We start from the raw sequence: 20,070 nt of genomic DNA on the forward strand, positions 1-20,070 counted from the left end.
CACCTCCTCACCCCCATTTTCCTTTCAGTGAATGAAAGGCACAGATGGAGCCAGGCCTTCCACTCAGGGATTGGTAGGAATGCATAGATGAATACAATTTGTTCCCAAACCATCAGAAGCCCACAATCAAAAAGGAAAGTCAGACTCACAGGCCAGTAAGTTACAGTTTAATATAAGCACGTACAGAAATTAAAAGTATTTTGGGATCCCCAAAAATATGAATAAAGGTTCTACTTTCTAGGTTGAAGAGGTGGGTAGAAGTGACCCCATTAAGTAAAACAGGAGATCCAGCAGGAAACGAGGCAGATTTGGTAAGATGGTGACATTGGTCAGGTACAAGTATAGTAAATAATTCAGTTTTGGGATGTTTTCAGTTTGAATTTTGTGCAGTGTTGTTCTTTTTAGGTAATCTGTAGATTTTTGTGTTGGTTTATAAAAAACGCTTTCCCCAGTTGGTAGCTTTGAATTTGTCTTCGTTATTTATGAGGAGGCTATACTTTTTGGATTAGATATTCCCCGTTACCTTACCAAAGTTGGCTCTAAGTAGTTGAACCAACTGTCTGCTTACGTTATGCTTGGGAAAATTGTTTTTTCTATGGCAGTGACCTAGAAATGTTTGAAAATGCTTGCATCCTTTAGGGCGTGGTTGCCATTGCATAAAATGTACTGGGATGAAACTAGCAGATTCAGTATAGGGAGATGAGGTAATTACTATCTTAAATTCTGGTACTCAGTTTCTTGTTGGGAAATTTGAAAACAAGCATGTATTATTTTAAAAAATCATCTATTTGGGAGTAGATAATAAATGCCCATGTTGCAAAATATCAAGGGAGATGGGTACGTAATGAAAAATAAGTCTCCCTTTTACCCCATCCTCTGGATTCCCAGGTGCCTTTCCCCTTCAGTGTGTCTCATGTACATGGCAAAGTCCACAGGCGAAAAGCAAGTATCTTTGTTGTATCCCTTTTTAAGAGTGAGGAAGACTTTCCCAATAATCCCTAGCCATATTTCTCATTGAACAGAATTGCAGCACAGTTACAGTCCCAGAATTAGTTGTTGGTGATGATTGGTTGAGACCAGTGACTATTCATCCCATGAGACTAGGGAAGAGTCTAGCTTTTCTTAAAACACATGGCTGCCTGGTCTGGTTACTGAACAAAATCTGGTTTCTCTTAGCAGGGAAAAGGATTACTGCTATGGGTTATCTAAAAGATCGTTACATCTTAGTGCTTAGTACTTGGTACAGGGCTACCTCATTCTTTGTAATGGCTAGAGAACATTCATTCCGTTCACTTCATGCACATGCTTTAGTAATCTCTGTCTTTTCCAGTTTTTCTGTTATCACCATGCTGCAGTACATGTTTATAAATGTAAATACATCATCTTCCCTATTTCCAAATTGTTCCCTATTAACATTATATCAGCATATATTAAATACTTCCACCAACAGTGTTCAGTGTGCCTGTTTTCTTATACACTTGGCACTGCAGAGTACTGCTGAAGTCCATCTGTTAGGTGAAAATGTTATTTTACTCTTATTTTAATTTCCGTTTCTCTTATTATAGGGTTTGGGCATCTTTTCTTATGAATGAATCATTGGTGAATCTTTTTCTGAGACCTGACTGTGCCTATGCTCTGCCTACTTTTCTATTAGGTGGTTACTGTTTTTATTATTGATATGTAGGAGCTTTAGATAGATTAAAGAAATCAGCTCTTGGTGATATGACTTATGTTATGGCTTTTAAGTTTGTTGTTTGTCCTTTGACTTTGCTTATGGTGTTTTACCATGAAGGAATTTTTTATATTTATGTGATGAAATTGTATCTAATTTCTTATTGCTTCCATAGTTTGTGTTATACTCAAAATATTTCAGATATTACCTTTATCATGTTCTGAATACCCAGTATGCGTTTGGATCTATCACTGGAATTCTAGTTATGTTTCACTGATCTGTCTGTTCATCTGTTCATCCTTCTAGGTTTTAAAAAATGTGTTCTAGTCTCTGAAAGGAAAGTCATAAATTTTCTGGCTATCTCACATGATTATATTTCTATATTAGTTTTAAAATCAAGTTTTCTTTTTTTAAAATCCTATTGATATTTTTATTGTATGGACTTAATGCTTAACATAGAGAGAAAGTAACATCTTTATGATTCTGAGTCTTCCATCCAATTTTGCATTTCCATTTATTCGAGTGAAGCTCTTTGAGCAGGGTGTCTGCTTTGGACAGTTATGTGAACCTCTGTTTCATTAGAGCCATTACATATTTTTTGTATCTATTTATTACAGTACGTAGTGTTACTATTAATAATAAGGTTTAACAAAAAACTAAAAGTCAGTATCTGTGTAACCACCCTGGGCAAAAAGTAGAAATATTCAGCCCACAGAAGCCCCTTGTTGTCTGTCACTATTATAACCCGTTCTCTCCCTTCATAGGTAAACACTTTAGTGACTTCAGCGATAGTCATTTTCATGTTCTTCTTTATAGTTTTATCAATTATGTAGGCATTCCCAGACAATATGGTTTATTGCTTGCTGTTTGGAACTTTTTGTGAAATACATTTGTATGTTGTATATATTCCTCTGAATTGACTTGAGATGTATGGTTTCTTCTAGAACTTAGTTTCTTCATCTTCATTGTTTTGTGTAATTTCATATTGTACAGATAAATCAGAATATACATAGCCATTTTGCTGTTAAAGGTTTTATTTTTCCTTAGCATTTGGCTATTATGAGCAACATTGTATTGAACATTCTTGTACATGCCTCTCCTAGTCCCCATGTTAGACACATGGGTATTGAGTGCTCTGTCACGGAGAGGACTATTTTCAATCCTGTAAGAAAATACTGAATTTTTTTTCTAAAGCACTTGTTGACCATGTATGAGAAATCCCATTGCTCTACATTGTATTTGGTATTGTGAGACTAAACTTTTGGCAATCTGGTAGGTGTATAACGGTGTCTTATTTGGCTTTGTTTTATCTCATAAAGATGTAAAAAAATGGTTCTTTCCTTTGCCTTTGGGCCCTGTCATCTCTACTTAACTTTGAAGTTGGTTTGTGGCTGTGAGGTTGGTTGATGAGGACACTTACTTTCCAAACATAGCTGCACATAAGTTTTGCCTGGGAAATTAAAAAAAAAAAAAAAAAATTCAAGGTCCCATTTCAAACTGGGGAATAAAAAGTTATGGAGCTAGAATCCAAGAATCTGTTTCTAACTAGCTGTCAGATGATTACTACACAGCTAAACTTCCACAGATAAGATCCCAGCACAGGGTCCTTAAAACTGAAGGTTGTTCTGTCTATCTGTGTTGTGTCTTCCTAGTCTGGGGAGTGTCTGGCATTTAAAACACACCTCAATTTGGAATAGCCACATATAAGTGCTCATAGCCACATGGGGCCGGTGACTGTTATATTGAACAATGCGGATCTATTCAGAAAACTGCTCAGCAATAAGTGTATAGTTTGATACACATTTTGAACTTTGATATACACTTTGATCTTTCGCATCAGGTTGTATACTTCACGCCTCCCCACACCCCTTTCCATCAATGCAGGGTCTCACAAAGACTGGCTCTTCACCTTGGGAGGGACTGGTTAAGAATATGTTATCAAAAATCCATTTATATTATTTTTAAAAATTAGAACATATTTTGTATTCCATCAGTAGAGATGTGTATGTAACAATTGATTTTTGGGGGCTGTATTTATTGATTCGTTGAAGATTGTAATCACTTTGCACTATCTTAAAATTTAAGGTTTTTTTACTCCAAAATTATTATAGGTTAATTTTTGGCTTAGTGTAGAATGCTTAATTCTGATGTGGAGGTAATTAACAAACTTTTGTTGGGCACGTGTGACAGTTGATGGGCATGTGGCTAGTGGCTATCATATTGAACAGTGCAGATCTTTTCAGAAAATTGCTCAGTTACATGTAAGTGTATGGTTCGATATGCATTTTAAATAACCCAGAAACTCCTTTCTCGTGTTCTAGTAAGAGGGAGGAAATTTAAAGCATATAAAGCTGGAGAAAATATACAATCTATTGTGGAGACAGAATGTAAATTTGTGAATAACATTTTTATATTTTTTAACCACACATTAATTAAAGTGTAAGCACCCTTAGTAAAAATTTAAAGATGATAAGATCAGGTTCAACTTTGGAACTAAAAGGAAAAAAGTGTAAGATGGAGATCGCAGAGGTTGAGGTCCCACATCTGCCATACTTGCTGTTTCCTTTTAAAGTAGAGATAACACTGGTCTCACATGAGCATTGAGGATAGCTTAGGTTTCATGAAATGTAATAACATTTATTATACAGAAATGGAAAATGTTAGCACTGGGAGCACTAAGGTATTTGGTTTAAGTAGGAAATAGGTATAGATAAATGTTTTAATGCTGTAAGTGGAAAATTCAGAATTCCTGGTTTCTCTTAACTCAATGATATAATTACACTTGAACTATTCTGTTTTTTAAAAAAAGTAACCCAAGAAGTACATTGATGCATGTCCATGTATTCATGTAATACAGTTGTATGTATACTGCAAAAATAAAAAGCTAAAGAGCTCGCAGACCGTAATGGAAATCACTACTGGAAAAGACACCATAAAAAAAGATACAAGACTAAGCTATAGACTGAGAGAGATGCTATTTGCAAAAGGTCAGTTTCAGATATATAAAGAATTCTTTTTAGGCCGGGCACGGTGGCTCAAGCCTGTAATCCCAGCACTTTGGGAGGCCGAGGCGGGCAGATCATGAGGTCAGGAGATCGAGACCATCCTGGCTAACATGGTGAAACCCCGTCTCTACTAAAAAATACAAAAAACTAGCCAGGCAAGGTGGTGGGCGCCTGTAGTCCCAGCTACTCGGGAGGCTGAGGCAGGAGAATGGCGTGAACCCGGGAGGCGGAGCTTGCAGTGAGCTGAGATCCGGCCACTGCACTCCAGCCCGGGCCACAGAGCGAGACTCCGTCTCAAAAAAAAAAAAAAAAAAAGAATTCTTTTTAAAGAAATCAATGAGAAAAAGACAAGCTGATAGAATAATGGGCAAAGGATATAAAGGGAAAACTAAATGTCCAATAGACATAAGAAAAATATTCATCCGGGCTAGTAATCGGGAGAAATATACATTTAAAAAATAGAGAAATAATGTTTTACATTTATTAGCTTGGCAGAAATTAGTAGTCTTGACAGTACCAACTGTTGTCAAGAATGTGGAGCAGTGGAACTCACATTGCTGATAAATACTTAATTAGGAGAGCAATTTAGCAATACTTAGCCAAGTGGATGTTGCTTGACTTAGAGGTTCTACTCTGGATATTAACATAATGAAATACAATACACAAGGTGAGTAAATAAGGTAGAGCCGTGTGTATCAACATAGATAAATGTCAGCAATGTAATATTAAGTGAAAAAATTTGCAGAAGCTTACATTCAGTTTTACACCATTTTTAGTTTAAAATATTCAAAGCAATACCATATGTAAAATACACAAGTAGCAAAAATATAAAAATATGCACGAGAATACTACAACAAACTTAAGGCTAGTAATCTTTGTGGGAGGGATGGAAGGAGTAGGGCCAGAGGAGGGGTTTGCACAGGAGGCTTCATTGTATGTGTAGTATTAGAAATACTGGAATATTTCAAGTCCCTGTCATTCTCTATTACCTCCTTCCTAGAGGTGACAGCATCTAATGGTTTAGTGTCTAGTGTTTCTGGGCCTGTGCATATGGAAGTAGAATAGCATGGGCTCTGGGGTAAGGGTTCCTCGTTGTGCAAGGTGGCTATGATTATTACATGAACCCCTCCTTGTAAAGCACAGTGTGCTGCACTGCCTGGCACACGTCTGGTATCTACTGAGCACCTACAATTAGTGAAATATGATATATAAATGGACTATATGGAGACTATGTTAATGTCTAGCACGTAGTAGGCTCATAATAAGTACAGAATAAATGCATGTTTAATAAATGAATGTATACACATAGTTTGGATTTTTCTTCTACAAATCGTACCTTTCACTTACTAGTATTTCTTGGTAATCTTCCATATCAAAATATACAGATTTATATAATTATTTTCACCACATTTTAAAAAATCTGATTTTAATTTTTAGTTTCAGGTTGGGCATGGTGACTCATGCCTGTAATCCCAGCACTTTGGGAGGCTGAGGTGGGTGGATCCCCTGAGGTCAGGAGTTCAAGACCAGCCTGACCAACATGGAGAAACCCCGTCTCTACTAAAAATACAAAAATTAGCCAGGCGTGGTAGTGCATGCCTATAATCCCAGCTGCTTGGGAGGCTGAGGCAGGAGAATCGCTTGAACCTGGGAGGCGGAGGTTGCAGTGAGCTGAGATTGTGCCCCTGCACTCCAGCCTGGGCAACAAGAGCAAAACTCCGTCTCAAAAAAAAAAAAAGAAATGTAGTTTCTTTTTGTGACTTGTTTAATGTTTCTTCCTCCCCCTACCTTTTTTTTTTTTTTTTTGAGAAAGGCTCTTGCTCTGTCACCTTGACTGGAATGCAGTGGCGTGATCACGGCTCACTGCAACCTTGATCTCCAAGGCTCAAGCAGTCCTTCCACCTTAGCCTCCCCAGTAGCTGGGACTACTGGTGTGCACCACCATGCCCAGCTAATTTTTTTATTTTTTTGTAGAGATGGGGTTTCACCATGTTGCCCAGGCACGAACTCCTGGATTCAAGTGATCCTCCTGCCTTGGCCTCCCAAAGTGTTGGGACTATAGGTATAAGCCACCTCGCTTGGCCCTGATTTTTGAACTGATGTTTATCTTTCTCTTACTGACTTTTAGGAGTTCTTTCTACCTTTTGAATACTAACTCTTTGTTACGTATCCCATGTGTGTATATAGGTTCTTTTTCCTTCCACATTGTTACTTAGGATGTTTTTAGTATTTTTTTGTTGTTTGTAGAAGTTTTTTATTTTTAAGTAGTAAATCCACTCAATATATAAAATTTATATTAAATTATTGTTATATCACATAAGATTATAATCTCTTACATTCTTGTATAGGATATATATATATGTGTATATATATATAGTTTTAGTTTTCATAGTTAGGTTATGCTGCAGTAATAAACTATCCCCAAATCTCACAGACTCAAAACACCAAAGGTCCCTCTTGCTACTTGTCCACTCATGGACTGGCAGGGTAATTTGCTCCGCATCACTTCTGGAACATTGCAGATAGCACAACTCTGAAGATTCTTGTTCTGGCAGTTAAGTGTCCTGGCTGAGAAGCAACACACATCACTTCTGCTAACAATTCACCAACCAAAACTTGTCCCCACAAGGGAGTAGGAAATACATCCTCTGTCTACCCAGAAGGGGAGGAGAACCAGATATAGGTGACTGGTACTAAAGACCATTACAGTTGTGTATGGACCGTTATTCTGTTTGGGGTTTGTTTTTAAATGTGGTAGGCAGTATAATGTAGTGGTCAGAAATTCAAGTTCTAGATCCAGACTACCTGATGAGTAACCAGTTACACTAGTTAAACTGTTTCAGACTTGGTAAGTGGAGATAATAGTAGAGTTCTCCTCATAGGGTTATTGTGAAGATTAAATAGATTATAAATGTAAGGTGCTTAGAATGTTGTGTCAGCTTGGGTCCTCTGAGGAGCAGGTGCCAAGGAGCAATTAGAGAGCAAGTGATGAGCTGGGGAAGTTGTCTGTGAGACAATGCTCTGGGGAGCTGGCAGAAGGAGGGAGAGCTGCGGACTGCAGGACCGGCACCTCTGGAGGAGAGGGGAAGGAAGGAAGGCTGGGCAGGTGGAGGCGCAGGCTGTCAGGAGTATGGCCTTGGCATGAGTCTGGGCAGAGAGCCTGGCTGTGGGGCAGCGAAGTTCTAAGGAGGTCCCACCATGGCCTTGGCATGAGCCTGGTGATGCGTATCAAGTGTGCTGCAGATGATGCTGTCCGTCAGTTATGCCCCCTGCGGGTGGAGATCTGAGGGGCGTGTACTCATACCTGCCACATAAGCACACGATTAATATTAGCAATGTGGCTTATGAAACGGGAGTGTAACTTGGTTTTTTCCAAAAGGAAAACCAGTTACCCCAGTTACAGTAATTGGATAATCTAGCTTTTTTTTTTTTTTCCTACTGATGGGAAATGGAAATGTTGCTTTTCTGTAGATGTGAAATGCTCTATTTGTGTAACAGTCTCCTGTGGATGGCCCTGTGCATGTGTGCTCTGACAGTGTGTAGTGGATCTTCGTGTGTGCCTAAGCTCTTGTGCTTTTGTGCCACTTTATCTGAGGTATAGTTGTAAATGTTGAATTTCTTGGTAAAGGATATTATGTTTTAAGTTTTGGTGGCCGTTGTCCAATTTTCTTTAAAGAGCTGTCCCAAGGTGCAGTCAGATTAACAGTATAGAGCACCAGCTTTCTCATGTCCCCAGCAGCACTGAGAGGTGGAAGATAGTGCCTCACTGATGGTTTTTTTTCACACTTCGTTAATTATGGTTGAGAGAGAATGTTTTTCAGATTGTATTGGACATTGATATTTGTAAATTGTTCTTTCCTTTTGCCCAGTTTTCTATTGAGTGGTTCATAGTTTCTCATGGATATCTAAGAGTTCTGGAAATGTAGAGGTGGAGGGTCAATCTCATCACTTTCTTGTTTTAAAACTCTTCCATGGTTTTGTCGTCACTACGGGTTCAAACGCCTTGGCATGGCATACAAAGCCCTCACTTCTGAACCACCCTACTTCCGACCTGATCTCCCATGATCCCTGGCTATGCGGTGCGTTTGCACTTTCCTGTCCAAGTGCTTCCTTCATGTTGTTTTCTTCCTTAAAATGCCGTTTCCCTTTTTCTCCAACACAGTGCTTCTCACACCTTGAGGACCATAAGGACCTGTGTTTTCATTTTATTTTTTATATATATTTTTGGGCCTATCCCCCCAAAGATTTTGATTTCAGTGTCCAGAGTGAGGCCTGATCTCATTTTCTTTATCTGAATGATGACAATGTTGAAAAGAGATTTCAAAAATTCTGTACAATCCTGTATGTGTGTTGTCCTTGACATATTCTTTCTTGGAAAGAATCATACTTTGTCTTGTAATGTATGAATAGACTGATATGGAACGGGGAGGGGAAGCTGCCCCCTCCGATGGTTGTGGAGCTGTGCGGGATTGGGAAGCACTGCCCGCCCAGCTCGCCCCTCACATGCTTTGTGGCACGCACCCCTTCAGGCTCGCTCTTTTGTGGTGTCTTGAAGGATGTTCTATGTAACCATTGAGAAGACTCTGATGTTGAGTTGACGTTCCTTCTTTATATGTTTATGTTTTCCATTAGGTTCTAAAGTCATCCTGAGCTAGGACTGGGACTCGTGCATTTTTAGATTTCCCATGTTTGCCCATAGTAGATGCTCGGTAAATTTTTGCTATAATTAAATTAGGAGCTATCTGAAAAAGAAAGAAATAAGAGATACTTGAAACAAAGTTTTAAACTGTAAGAAACCGTGTAGATGTGAGTAGTTAATATGAAGAATACTGATTTTTCCATTTTATTCACTTTTTGCTTAATTTAAAAAATGCTGTTAGAACCCTTTAGAAGGCAAGAAGTGTTAGAACTTTTGGAAAGACATTTTGCTTTTATTGAGCCTGTTTTAAAGAACAATTGTTTCTTAGACAATGTACAACAGTATTCTACTGTTTTTCTCCTTGAAATGTGAGAAAGAGAATATACTTGTCTGTGTCTTTAGGCAGAGATATCTCTATGGGTCTGTGGAAATAGCTACATGTAGATAGTGTGATTTGTTCACAATTTAGGTGCCTGAAACGCTGATTGTTTTGTTATGTATTTTTTTGCAAGTTCCTAACATCAATGGGTTTTTTCTTTTATTTATAGACTTTAAAGCCTATTATTCCTCAGATTCTATGAGAATGTGTTTCGTAAGAGAGAAATGGAGATTTTGGCCAGGTGTGATGGTTCATGCGTATAATCCCAGCCCTTTGGGAGGCAGAGGCAGGCAGATTGTTTGAGCCCAGGAGTTCAAGACCATCTTGAGCAACATAGTGAAACTTTGTCTTTACAAAAAAATGCACAAATTAGCTTGGCATGGTGGTGTGTGCCTGTAATCCCAGCTACTCGAAAGGCTGAGATGGGGGAATTGCCCGAGCCCGGGAGGTAGAGGCTGCAGTGAACTATGATTTCACCACTGCAGTGCAGCCTTGGCCACAGAGCAAGACCCTGTCTTAAAAAAAAAAAAAAGAAAAGAAAAGAAAAAGGAAATGGAGATTTTTGTCCAGTCTGTCTTTACATACCATGAGAGATTCTTATTTTCTGTCTTTTTGGTTGGGGAGAAAAGAGTAGCAGCAGTCTTACCAGAGTGTATTTCACTTCTATAAGTCAAGAACAGTTTAGTTCCTAGTGAACTATGAGGAAATTTAAAAATTGAGGTTGGTGGACTTGAACTTTTCGAAGGCTGCTTTGTCCCTTATCTAATTCATTCCTTCCCCTTGGGAGCCAATCCTTGAGATGCCTCAGAGCTTAGCTGCAGATTCCCACTGTTCACAGTGGTGATGTTTAGGCCGCAGTGGACTCCCGTTTACTCCCATTGCCACAGACTGTCTTGCATCCCACCAGATCCTCCAGCCCCTGGTGCCCTTATAGTCTCAGGGAGCTTGGGGACTTTGACCGCTCCCGGAGCTTTTGCGAAGAAATTTAGTGCTCCTCTTTTTCACCAGTTATAGGGTTCCTTCAGCCATTAAAACAAGTTTCTCTTCCCCTTAACCCGTAGGTGCCCTGGGCTTTTTGTTTCTGTGTCTGCAAACCAGTGTCAACCAGATTTTTCCAGATGTCCTTCTACACCTCTCCCCACGTGGCCACACCTGTTCCCTGCCAGATCTAGCAGAGACAGTATTGGTGGGCATTGGCCCATCACTTGGAACTTGAGGCTCATCCTTGGGATTTCCCTTAATTTTTGTTTTTGTTTTGTAAATTTGGAAGGTCTTAATTTTTGTGTAACCTTTATGTTTTTGTCCTGAGAATTTCAATGTAACATGATATGAAAAATTCAGGTCTGTGTTGCTAATACAAAATTTTAATTTTTCTTTACAGGTCAACTTTGTAGTGTGCCAACTCTTTGCCTTGCTAGCAGCCATTTGGTTTCGAACTTATCTACATTCAAGCAAAACTAGCTCTTTTATAAGACATGTAGTTGCGACCCTTTTGGGCCTTTATCTTGCACTTTTTTGCTTTGGATGGTAAGTAACTATTTTGATCCTTTTAAAATGAAGACTATTTGGATATATTTGAGAATTGAGTGTGTGGAAAGATACAGTATGTAGGGTGTTGTTCTTACATTTACTTAAAACTTTTTTTTCCAGGCCAACTTTTAAATTTTTATTTTTAAAACAAAAAATAACGAATGGGAAATGGACTCTCTCTCTCTCTTTAGTTTAGTCTTAGAGGAAAATTTACTATTTATAATTTATGAAAAGACAGATGAAAAGTATATAAAGGCATTTTATCCTGTCATGAGTAGTTCTTTACACCTATTTTGCAAATCTTTTATACTGACAGAAAAGCCATTTAAAATGTGTTTTTCTTTGTTTGCCTGTTTTTTCTCTGGGCAAGTAGCTTTTAAGAGCCTGATAAAGCCTATTGATAGAACTTTATTGCTATTTTTTAGATTCTGCCATTAGCAAAAAGAGGCTTTTTGTTTGTTCATTTGTCTGTTTTTCATGGGGAAGAATTATTTATGATGGAAAGCTTTTATTTCTGACTTTTCAGATGGATGTTGGTATTTTCTTTCATTAGGTCTCTTTCTCAGTCCTCAAGGCTACCCTGAGAGTCTTAAATACAGAAATACTGTACTTCCTGTTTGTTACAGGAAGTAACAAACAAATGTTAGCTGTGCGTGCAGAAGAAATCAGAAGGGCACACTGTCTTGGCAAAACAGCAGAAACTCTCAGTGGCAGTCTCTTTGTGGTCTCTTCCTGAGCTTGCTTTCTTATGTGAGCCCTAGTGCTGCGTGCTCATCTGCTGTAGTGCTCGCCATTCACAGTGAAGGACTTCCAGGCTTGCTCTTCTGCAGACTGTTGTTTGATATCAGAATTCCCTGAGAGGATGAAAATGCACTCACTCGGTCTGTGCCTTAGTAGTTTCTGTTGTGGGTTGTAGAATCTGGGAGTTTAATGATGCTTTTGTGTTTGTTCTAGGATGTTGTTTTATGCTGGTTATGAGGATTGGAATACACTGATATTTCTTAATCTAATTTTTGCCGCTGGCAATTACAAGTGTTTCCTAGAAACTCATGAAAAATTAATTAGGGATAATTTATTCAGTCTCTACCATATTACCTCTGATAGGCACTGCCCTGGTAGACAGTGTTTAGTATTGAGATTTAAATATGACCTCTTAAATAAGACCCAAGTCTGGTCTTTTTTGCTTCGTTGATATCACATTTATATCATCACAGTTTTTTAAGGTTTCTCAGGTGATACTATTTAAACTTTTCATAAATCGTGCCATAGAGTAGTGTATATTTTTCAAACTTTTGATTATGGAGCTTTTCAAACATAAAGGTAAAAAGAACAATATAGTGAGCCCTCATATGCCCATCACTCAGCTTCAACAGTTATTAAAATTCTACCATTCTCGTTTTATCCTTTCCAACTTATTTTTGTAGAATATTTTAAAGCATATCCCAGTCTATGCATTTCATCCACAAATAACTTTGATATTCAGTATATATTTGGGTAGCATATTTCCATAATGCATTAGGAAAGGCTTATAGTTCATATTGGCCAACTCCAGGGGACACCATTCACTCTGTGGTCTATGGAGACAGAGTAGAAGATAAAAATATAAATAGTATCTCCTACAGTTGTGTAACATGGAGGTACTGCCAAAGATGAGGAGGCATCTCTTAAAAATCTTTTACTGAGGAAGTGTTGTCTTGCTGTGAAGCCTTCTTGGATGCCTTGTAATACAATGTCACAAGTAACCCGACACTGTTAGTGTCAGGTAGTCTGAAGTACTTCAAATTATATGTGTTAACCAGGATTTCTTCTTTTTTCAATTTTTTAAGACAGGGTCTCACTTTGTTGCCCATGCTGGAGTGTAGTGACGTGATCACAGCTCACTGCAGCCTCAGTCTCCTGGGCTCAGGTGATCGATCCTCCCACCTCAGCCTCCCGGGCAGCTGGGATTATAGGCACGTGCCACCACGCCCGGCTAACTTTTTGTAGAGGTGGAGTTTCGCCATGTTGTCCAAACTGGTCTTGAACTCCCAGACTCAAGCAGTCTGCCCACCTTGACTTCACAAAGTGTTGGGATTATAGGCATGAGTCACTGTGCCCAGCCAGGATTTTTATTTTTATTTTTCAAAAGAGTTCTCTATTTTTTTCTTAAAGGAGAAAGCTTTCTGTATTCTTTCTTTGGAAAGAGGGATTATTTATGCCTCTGTACCATGTGTAAGATCACTCTTCGTTAATTGGAATTAACTAATAGGGATATATTCTTTTGATTTGCATTTCAGTATTTTCTTTTGTAGGCTCAAAAACAATTGTATCTGCTATTGATTTTGACAGCTTCTCTTTTGGAAAACATGTTAGTACTCTGTAAATATACAGGCATGCCTTAGAGATATTGCAGATTTGATTCCAGACCACCACAATATAGTGAATATCATAATAAAGCAAGTCACATAAGCTTTTTTTGGTTTCCCAGTGCAATTAAAAGTTATATTTACCCTATATTCTAGTCTATTAAGTATGCAATATAATTATGTCTAAAAAAATGTATATACCTTAATTGAAAAATTTTTTGTTGGTAAATAATACTGAGGATCATCTGGGCCTTCAGTGGGTTGTAATCTCTTTGTTGGTAGAAGATCTTGTTTGATGTTGATGGCTGCTCGCTTATCAGAGTGTTATCTGCTGAAGGTTTGGGTTGCTGTGGCAAATTCTAAAAATAAGGCAACAATGAACTTTTACCATAGTGATCGACTCTTCTTTTCACAAAAGATTTCTCTGTAGCATGTGATGCTGTTTGATAGCCTTTTACCCACAGTAGAACTTTCAAAATCAGAGTCAAACCCTGCTGCTGCTTTGTCAGCTAAGTTTATGTAATATTCTAAATTCTGAATTAAAAGTAGAGTCCAAGATGGCTGATTAGAGACTTTCAGTGTGCCTCAGCCACTTGGACATAGCATGATAGTACATAAAGATCAACTCTCTGAGCTTTAATTCAAGAAGGAAAACAGGAATTCACGAGAATTGTGAAGGACACCTCAGATCCTGAAGGGAATGCTGGCCAACAGCCCCTGTGACAGCATCCAGTTGACAACAGTGAGTGAAGCCCAGTACGTGAGAGAGGCAGGGAGCCCTTCTCTATTGCTCACCTTTCCACTGGGGATCTGAGCAACCCACTCTGAGGGAGAGCACTTTGTTTCTCCCAAGCCCTGGAGCCAACTTGGGGAGAGGGTTTGAGACACTGTGAGAAACAGACATCATGAAAAGCTGCAGACATTCTCCCAGACCTGAGATGGAAAACAGGACACCATTTTTAATCCAGGCACGTATGAAGCCAGCCATTCCTTGGTGACTCAGCAGCATGGCCGTGCAGGCATTTCAGTCTTGGTCCAGAGATTAGAGAACCTGCTCTGGAGTAGGGTAGGGGCCTCCACAGCTAGAACTGTGGAAAGGGCCTCAGCTGTAGGGCTAGAATTGTGCTTTCCTCCATTGCAAGACTGGGTCAGGAGGAGAGCTGCTAAGTTGCAGTTTCTCCTGGGCAGCAAGACTTGTAGCCAAGGCCAGCTTGGTGACCTGAAACTGATCCATGTGTGCCATTGTTGGGTGCCCCACTCTGCTCTACTGATAGTGTGGTATGACAGGGCCCTCTCTACTCCACCTGCAGGCAGAAATCCAGACATTTGAGAGCACCTGTTTGCCTGGACCAGCAGACTGAGCCACCCCACCCTTCCTGGACATAGATCGTGGTACAGTGAGGCTCTCTCTGCTCCACACCCAGGCAAATCTACAGGCATTTAGAGCTTCTGTCTGTCTGGTTCAGCAGCCTGAGCCGCCCCACTCTTCCTGGACGTAGATTGTGGTTCAAGGGGACCCTCTGTGTTCCATGCCCAGGCAGGTTTCCAAGCATCTGGAATGGCAACTCTTCTAGATTAGAAGTTTAAGCCATCTCCTGTTCCTATGTAGAGAACATGGAGCCCAGATGGTTTCCAAGCTGCATGCTTAGGCACAATCCTGCGTTCTTGGTGGCTGCCCTCTGGATTCTCCCTTGGCACTAGTGTCTGTGCCTGCCACTGGGGAATCTGTAGGCCAGCCTGCTCTGTTTGGCCCTGCTCTTTGTGGCCCCTGCCCCGCTGGGGCTGAATAGGGAGCTCAGACCACTATATACTCCACAAACCAGCTTATTGCCTGAGGCAGTAGAGAGCTTCTGCCAGTAAACAAGGATCAAGTATATACTCAGCTGTGTTGGCTGCAGCCAGCTTTCACTTATAAGCACCATCTGTGGGCTTATAGGTTGAACTCCACAGCCCAATCTCATTAAGGAGGGAGAAAAAGGAAAAAGGAAAGAAAAAATAACATGATAGGGAAAGAAAGAAAAAGAAAAAAATCTTACCTGCATGAAAATAATTACAAAAATTAGAAGTGACAGCATCTCTAGATGAGAAAGAACCAGTGTAAGAATTTTGGCATTATGTAGTGACACCACTAAATGATTGCACTAGATCTCCAGCAATGGACCCTAACCAAAATGGAAACTCAGAAATGACAGATAAAGAATCAAATCCATGGATTGCAAGGAAGCTTAGTGAGATCCAAGACAAAGTTGAAAGTCAACACAAAGAAACTTCTAAGGCAATCCAGGAAATGAAGGAAGAGATAAACATCTGTAAAAGAAATCAGTTAGGGCTTTTGGAATTGAAAAACTCACTCAAGGAATTTCAAAATACAATTGAAAGCTCTATCAATAGACTGGAGCAAGCAGAGAAAAGAATTTCAGAGCTTGAAGACCAGTCTTTGGAACTAACCCAATCAGACAAAAATAAAAAAGAATTTTAATAAATGAACAAAATCTTCAAGAAATATGGGATTATGTGAAGCAACCAAATGTACAAATTATTAGCATTCCTGAGAGAGAAGGAGAAAAAGTAAACAACCTGGAAAATGTATTTGAGGAAATAATTCAGGAAAACTTCCCTAATCTTGCTAGAAGTAGCCATCCATATATAAGAAATCCAGAAAACATCTGCAAGATAGTATATAAAATGAATAACACCAAGGCGTATAGTCACCAGACTGTCCAAGGTCAGTGCTAAGGAAAAAATCTTAAAGGTAGCTTGAGAAAAAGGGCAAGCCATATAAAAGGGAACCCCATCAGGGCTAACCTTACAAGCCAGGACAGATTGGAGAGCTATTTTCAGCATTCTTAAAGACGTTCCAACTAAGAATTTCTCAACCCACCAAACTAAACTTCTTTTTTTTTTTTGAGACGGAGTCTTGCTCTGTCGCCGGGGCTGGAGTGCAGTGGCCGGATCTCAGCTCACTGCAAGCTCCGCCTCCCGGGTTCACGCCATTCTCCTGCCTCAGCCTCCCGAGTAGCTGGGACTACAGACGCCCGCCACCTAGCCCGGCTAGTTTTTTGTATTTTTTAGTAGAGACGGGGTTTCACAGTGTTCGCCAGGATGGTCTCGATCTCCTGACCTCGTGATCCGCCCGTCTCGGCCTCCCAAAGTGCTGGGATTACAGACTTGAGCCACCGCGCCCGGCCTAAACTTCTTAAGTGAAGAAGAACTAGACTCTCTTCTAGACAAGCAAGCACTAAGGGAATTTATTACTATCAGACCAGCCTTAGCTCCTTAAGGGAGTTCTAATACAGAAACAAAAGAACAATACCTGCTACCATAATAACAGCATAAATATATAGCCCACAGACCCTGTAAAGCAGCCACACGATAGAAACTGCAAAGCAACCAGCTAACAATGTCATGATAGAATGAAAACCTCACGTATCAATATTAGCTTTGAATATAAATGACCTACATGCTCCACTTAAAAGGCACAGAGTGGCAGGTGGAATAAAAACAAAAGACCTATTCTTGTGTGGTCTTCAAGAGACCCATCTCACACATAATGACACCCATAGGCTCAAAGTAAAGGGTTGGAGAAAGATCTACTATGCAAATGGGGGGGAAAAAGAATAGTTGCTTGCTATTCTTATATATGATAAAACAGACTTTAAACCAGCAACAGTAAAAAAATAAATAAATAAAAATAAGGGTATTACATAATGAATCCTACATGCATAAAATCATAAAATTACATACAATTCTACCTGAATAAAATTACATAAAATTCTACCTCTCAAGGGTTCAACTCAAGAAGAAGACTTAACTATCCTAAGTATGTACATGCGCAACATTGGAGCACTTAGATTGATAAGATAGGTACTTCTAGACCTATGAAAAGACTTAGCCACACAATAATAGTGGGGAACTTTAACTCCCACTGACAGCATTAGACAGATCAATGAGGCAGAAAACTAATAAATTAATTCTGGACTTATAGTCATCACTTGACTAAGTGGACCTAATAAACATTATGGAATACTCCACCCATCAGCCACAGGATATACGTTCTTCTTACCTGCACATGGAATGTACTTCAAGATCAACCACATGCTCAGGCATAAAGCAAGTCTCAATACCTTCAGAAAAACTGAAATCATACCGTCTATGCTCTTGGACCACAGTTGAGTAAAAATGGAAATAATACCAAGAAGATCTCTCAAAACCACACAATTACATGGAAATTAAACAATTTGCTCCTGAATTGCTTTTGGATAAACAATGAAACCAAGGCAGAAGCATAAAAATTCTTTGAAACAAATGAAAACGGAGACATAATATACCAAAATCTCTGGGATGCAGCAAAAGCATGTTAAGAGGAAAGTACACAGTGATAAACACCACTTCAAAAAGTTAGATCTCAAAATAATGATCTAACATCACACCTAGAGGAACTAGAAAAACGAGAACTAACCCCAAAGCTAGCAGAAGAAAAGAAATCACTAAAATCAGAGCTGAACTGAATGAAATTGAGACCCAAAAATCCAACCAAAGACCCAAAAAAACCAAAAGTTTGTTCTTTAAAAGGGTAAACAGGACCAATAGATTGCAAGCTAGATTAACAAAGAGAGAAAATCCAAATAAGCGTAATCAGAAATGACAAAGGTGACATTACAACTGACCCCACAGAAATACAAAAAGATCCTCAGAGACTATTATAAACATCTCTGTGCACACAAACTAGAAAATCTAGGGGAAATGGATAAATTCCTGGAAATACACAGTCTTCTAAGATTGAATCAGGAAGAAATTGAAACACTGAACAGACCAATATTGAGTTCTAAAATTGAACCTGTAATGAAAAACCTACCAACCACAAAAAAGCCCTTGACCAGATAGATTTACAGCTGATTTCTATTAGATGTATAAAGAAGAGCTGGCGGCCGGGCATGGTGGCTCACACTTATAATCCCTGCACTTTGGGAGGCCAAGGTGGGTGTATTACCTGAGCTCACGAGTTCGAGAACAGCCTGGCCAACATGAGAAAACCCCATCTCTATTAAAAATACAAAAATTAGCCAGGCGTGGTGGCACACGTCTGTAATCCCAGCTACTTGGGAGGCTGAGGCAGGAGAATTGCTTGAGCTCGGGAGACAGAGGTTGCAGTGAGCCAAGATCATGCCACTGCACTCCAGCCTGGGCAACAGAGTGAGACTCAGTCTCAAAAAAAACTGGAATCATTTCATTGAGAACAGGAATGAGAGAAGGATGTCCACTCTCACCACTCCTGTTCAACATAGTTCTGGAAGTGCTAGCCACAGCAATTAGACAAGAGAAAGAAATAGAAGGCATCCAGATAGGAAAAGAAGAAATCAAACTCTTGGTCTTTGCTGATGATATGATTCTATACTTAGAAAACCCTAAGGACTCCTCCAGAAGGCTGTTAGAACTGGTAAATGATTGTAGCAAGATTTCAGGCTATAAGATCGATGTACAGAAATCAGCAGCTTTTCTATATACCAATAATGTTCAAGCTGAGAGCCAAATCAAGAATGTAATCTCATTTACAATAGCCACACAGACAAAAAAATTACCTAGGAATACATCTAACTAGGGAGGTGAAAGATCTTTACAAGGAGAGCTTCAAAACACCACTAAAAGAAATCATAGATGACACAACAAATGGAAAAACCTCTCAGCTTATGGATTGGAAGAGTCAATGCCACTAAAATGGTCATACTGCCCAAAGCAATTCGTATCAAACTACCAATGTCATTTTTCACAGAATTGGAAAAAAACTATGCTAAAATTCATATGGAACCAAAAAAAGAGCCCGAATAGCCAAAGCAGTCTTAAGGAAAATGAACAAAGCTGGAGGCATCACACTACATGACTTAAAACTATACTATAAGGATACAGTAACCAAAACAGCATGATACTGGTACAAAACAGATATAAACCAATGGAACAGAATAGAGGACTGCAAAATAAAGCCACACACCTACAGTCATCTAATCGTCAACAAAATTGACAAAAATAAAGAGTGGGGAAAGCACTCCCTAGTCAATAAATGATGCTGGTATAATTGGCTAGTCATATGCAGAGGAATGAAACTGGACCCCTACCTTCCACCATGTACAAAAATTAACTCAAGATAGATTAAAGATTTAAATGTAAGACCTCAAACTATAGGAATCCTGGGAAAAAAAAAAAAAAAAAAAGCAAGGAACATCATTTTATCTGGGCATTGACCTTGGAAAGGATTTATGACTAAAGTCCTCAAAAGCAATTGCAAGAAAAACAAAAATTGACAAGTGGAACCTAATTATTAGGAACCAAAAAACTTCTGCACAGCAAAAGAAACTATCAGCAGATTAAACAGACCACCTACAGAATGGGAGAAAATATTTGCTAACTATAGATTTGACAAAGGTTTAATATCCAGAATCTATAAGGAACTTAAACAGTTGAACAGGCAAAAAGCAAATAATCCCATTAAAAATGGGCAAAAGGCA

At 39.2% G+C, this 20,070-nt stretch overlaps 1 protein-coding gene across 7 annotated transcripts in view; it reads left to right on the forward strand.

The window, feature by feature from the left end:
• The window catches only part of MBOAT2 (membrane bound O-acyltransferase domain containing 2), a 156,899-nt gene that overhangs the window by 28,842 nt on the left and 107,987 nt on the right, over positions 1-20,070 (forward strand). For 3 of the 7 annotated variants that reach the window (XR_004428545.1, XR_004428546.1, XM_033176610.1), the window contains exon 2: positions 11,077-11,222. The exons of 3 other annotated variants lie outside the window; for them this stretch is intronic. Coding sequence is in view for 1 of the 4 variants with exons in the window: in XM_033176610.1 (XP_033032501.1) it covers positions 11,077-11,222 (146 nt within the window). In the remaining 3 variants the exon portion in view is untranslated. Of the gene's footprint in view, positions 1-9,864; positions 9,937-11,076; positions 11,223-20,070 lie in introns of all 7 variants that reach the window. One more of the 7 variants, XM_033176611.1, reaches the window with a different exon arrangement.

This window comes from Trachypithecus francoisi, unplaced genomic scaffold (assembly GCF_009764315.1).
Source record: "Trachypithecus francoisi isolate TF-2019V2 unplaced genomic scaffold, Tfra_2.0 Lachesis_group17, whole genome shotgun sequence".
Classification (NCBI taxonomy): domain Eukaryota; kingdom Metazoa; phylum Chordata; class Mammalia; order Primates; family Cercopithecidae; genus Trachypithecus; species Trachypithecus francoisi.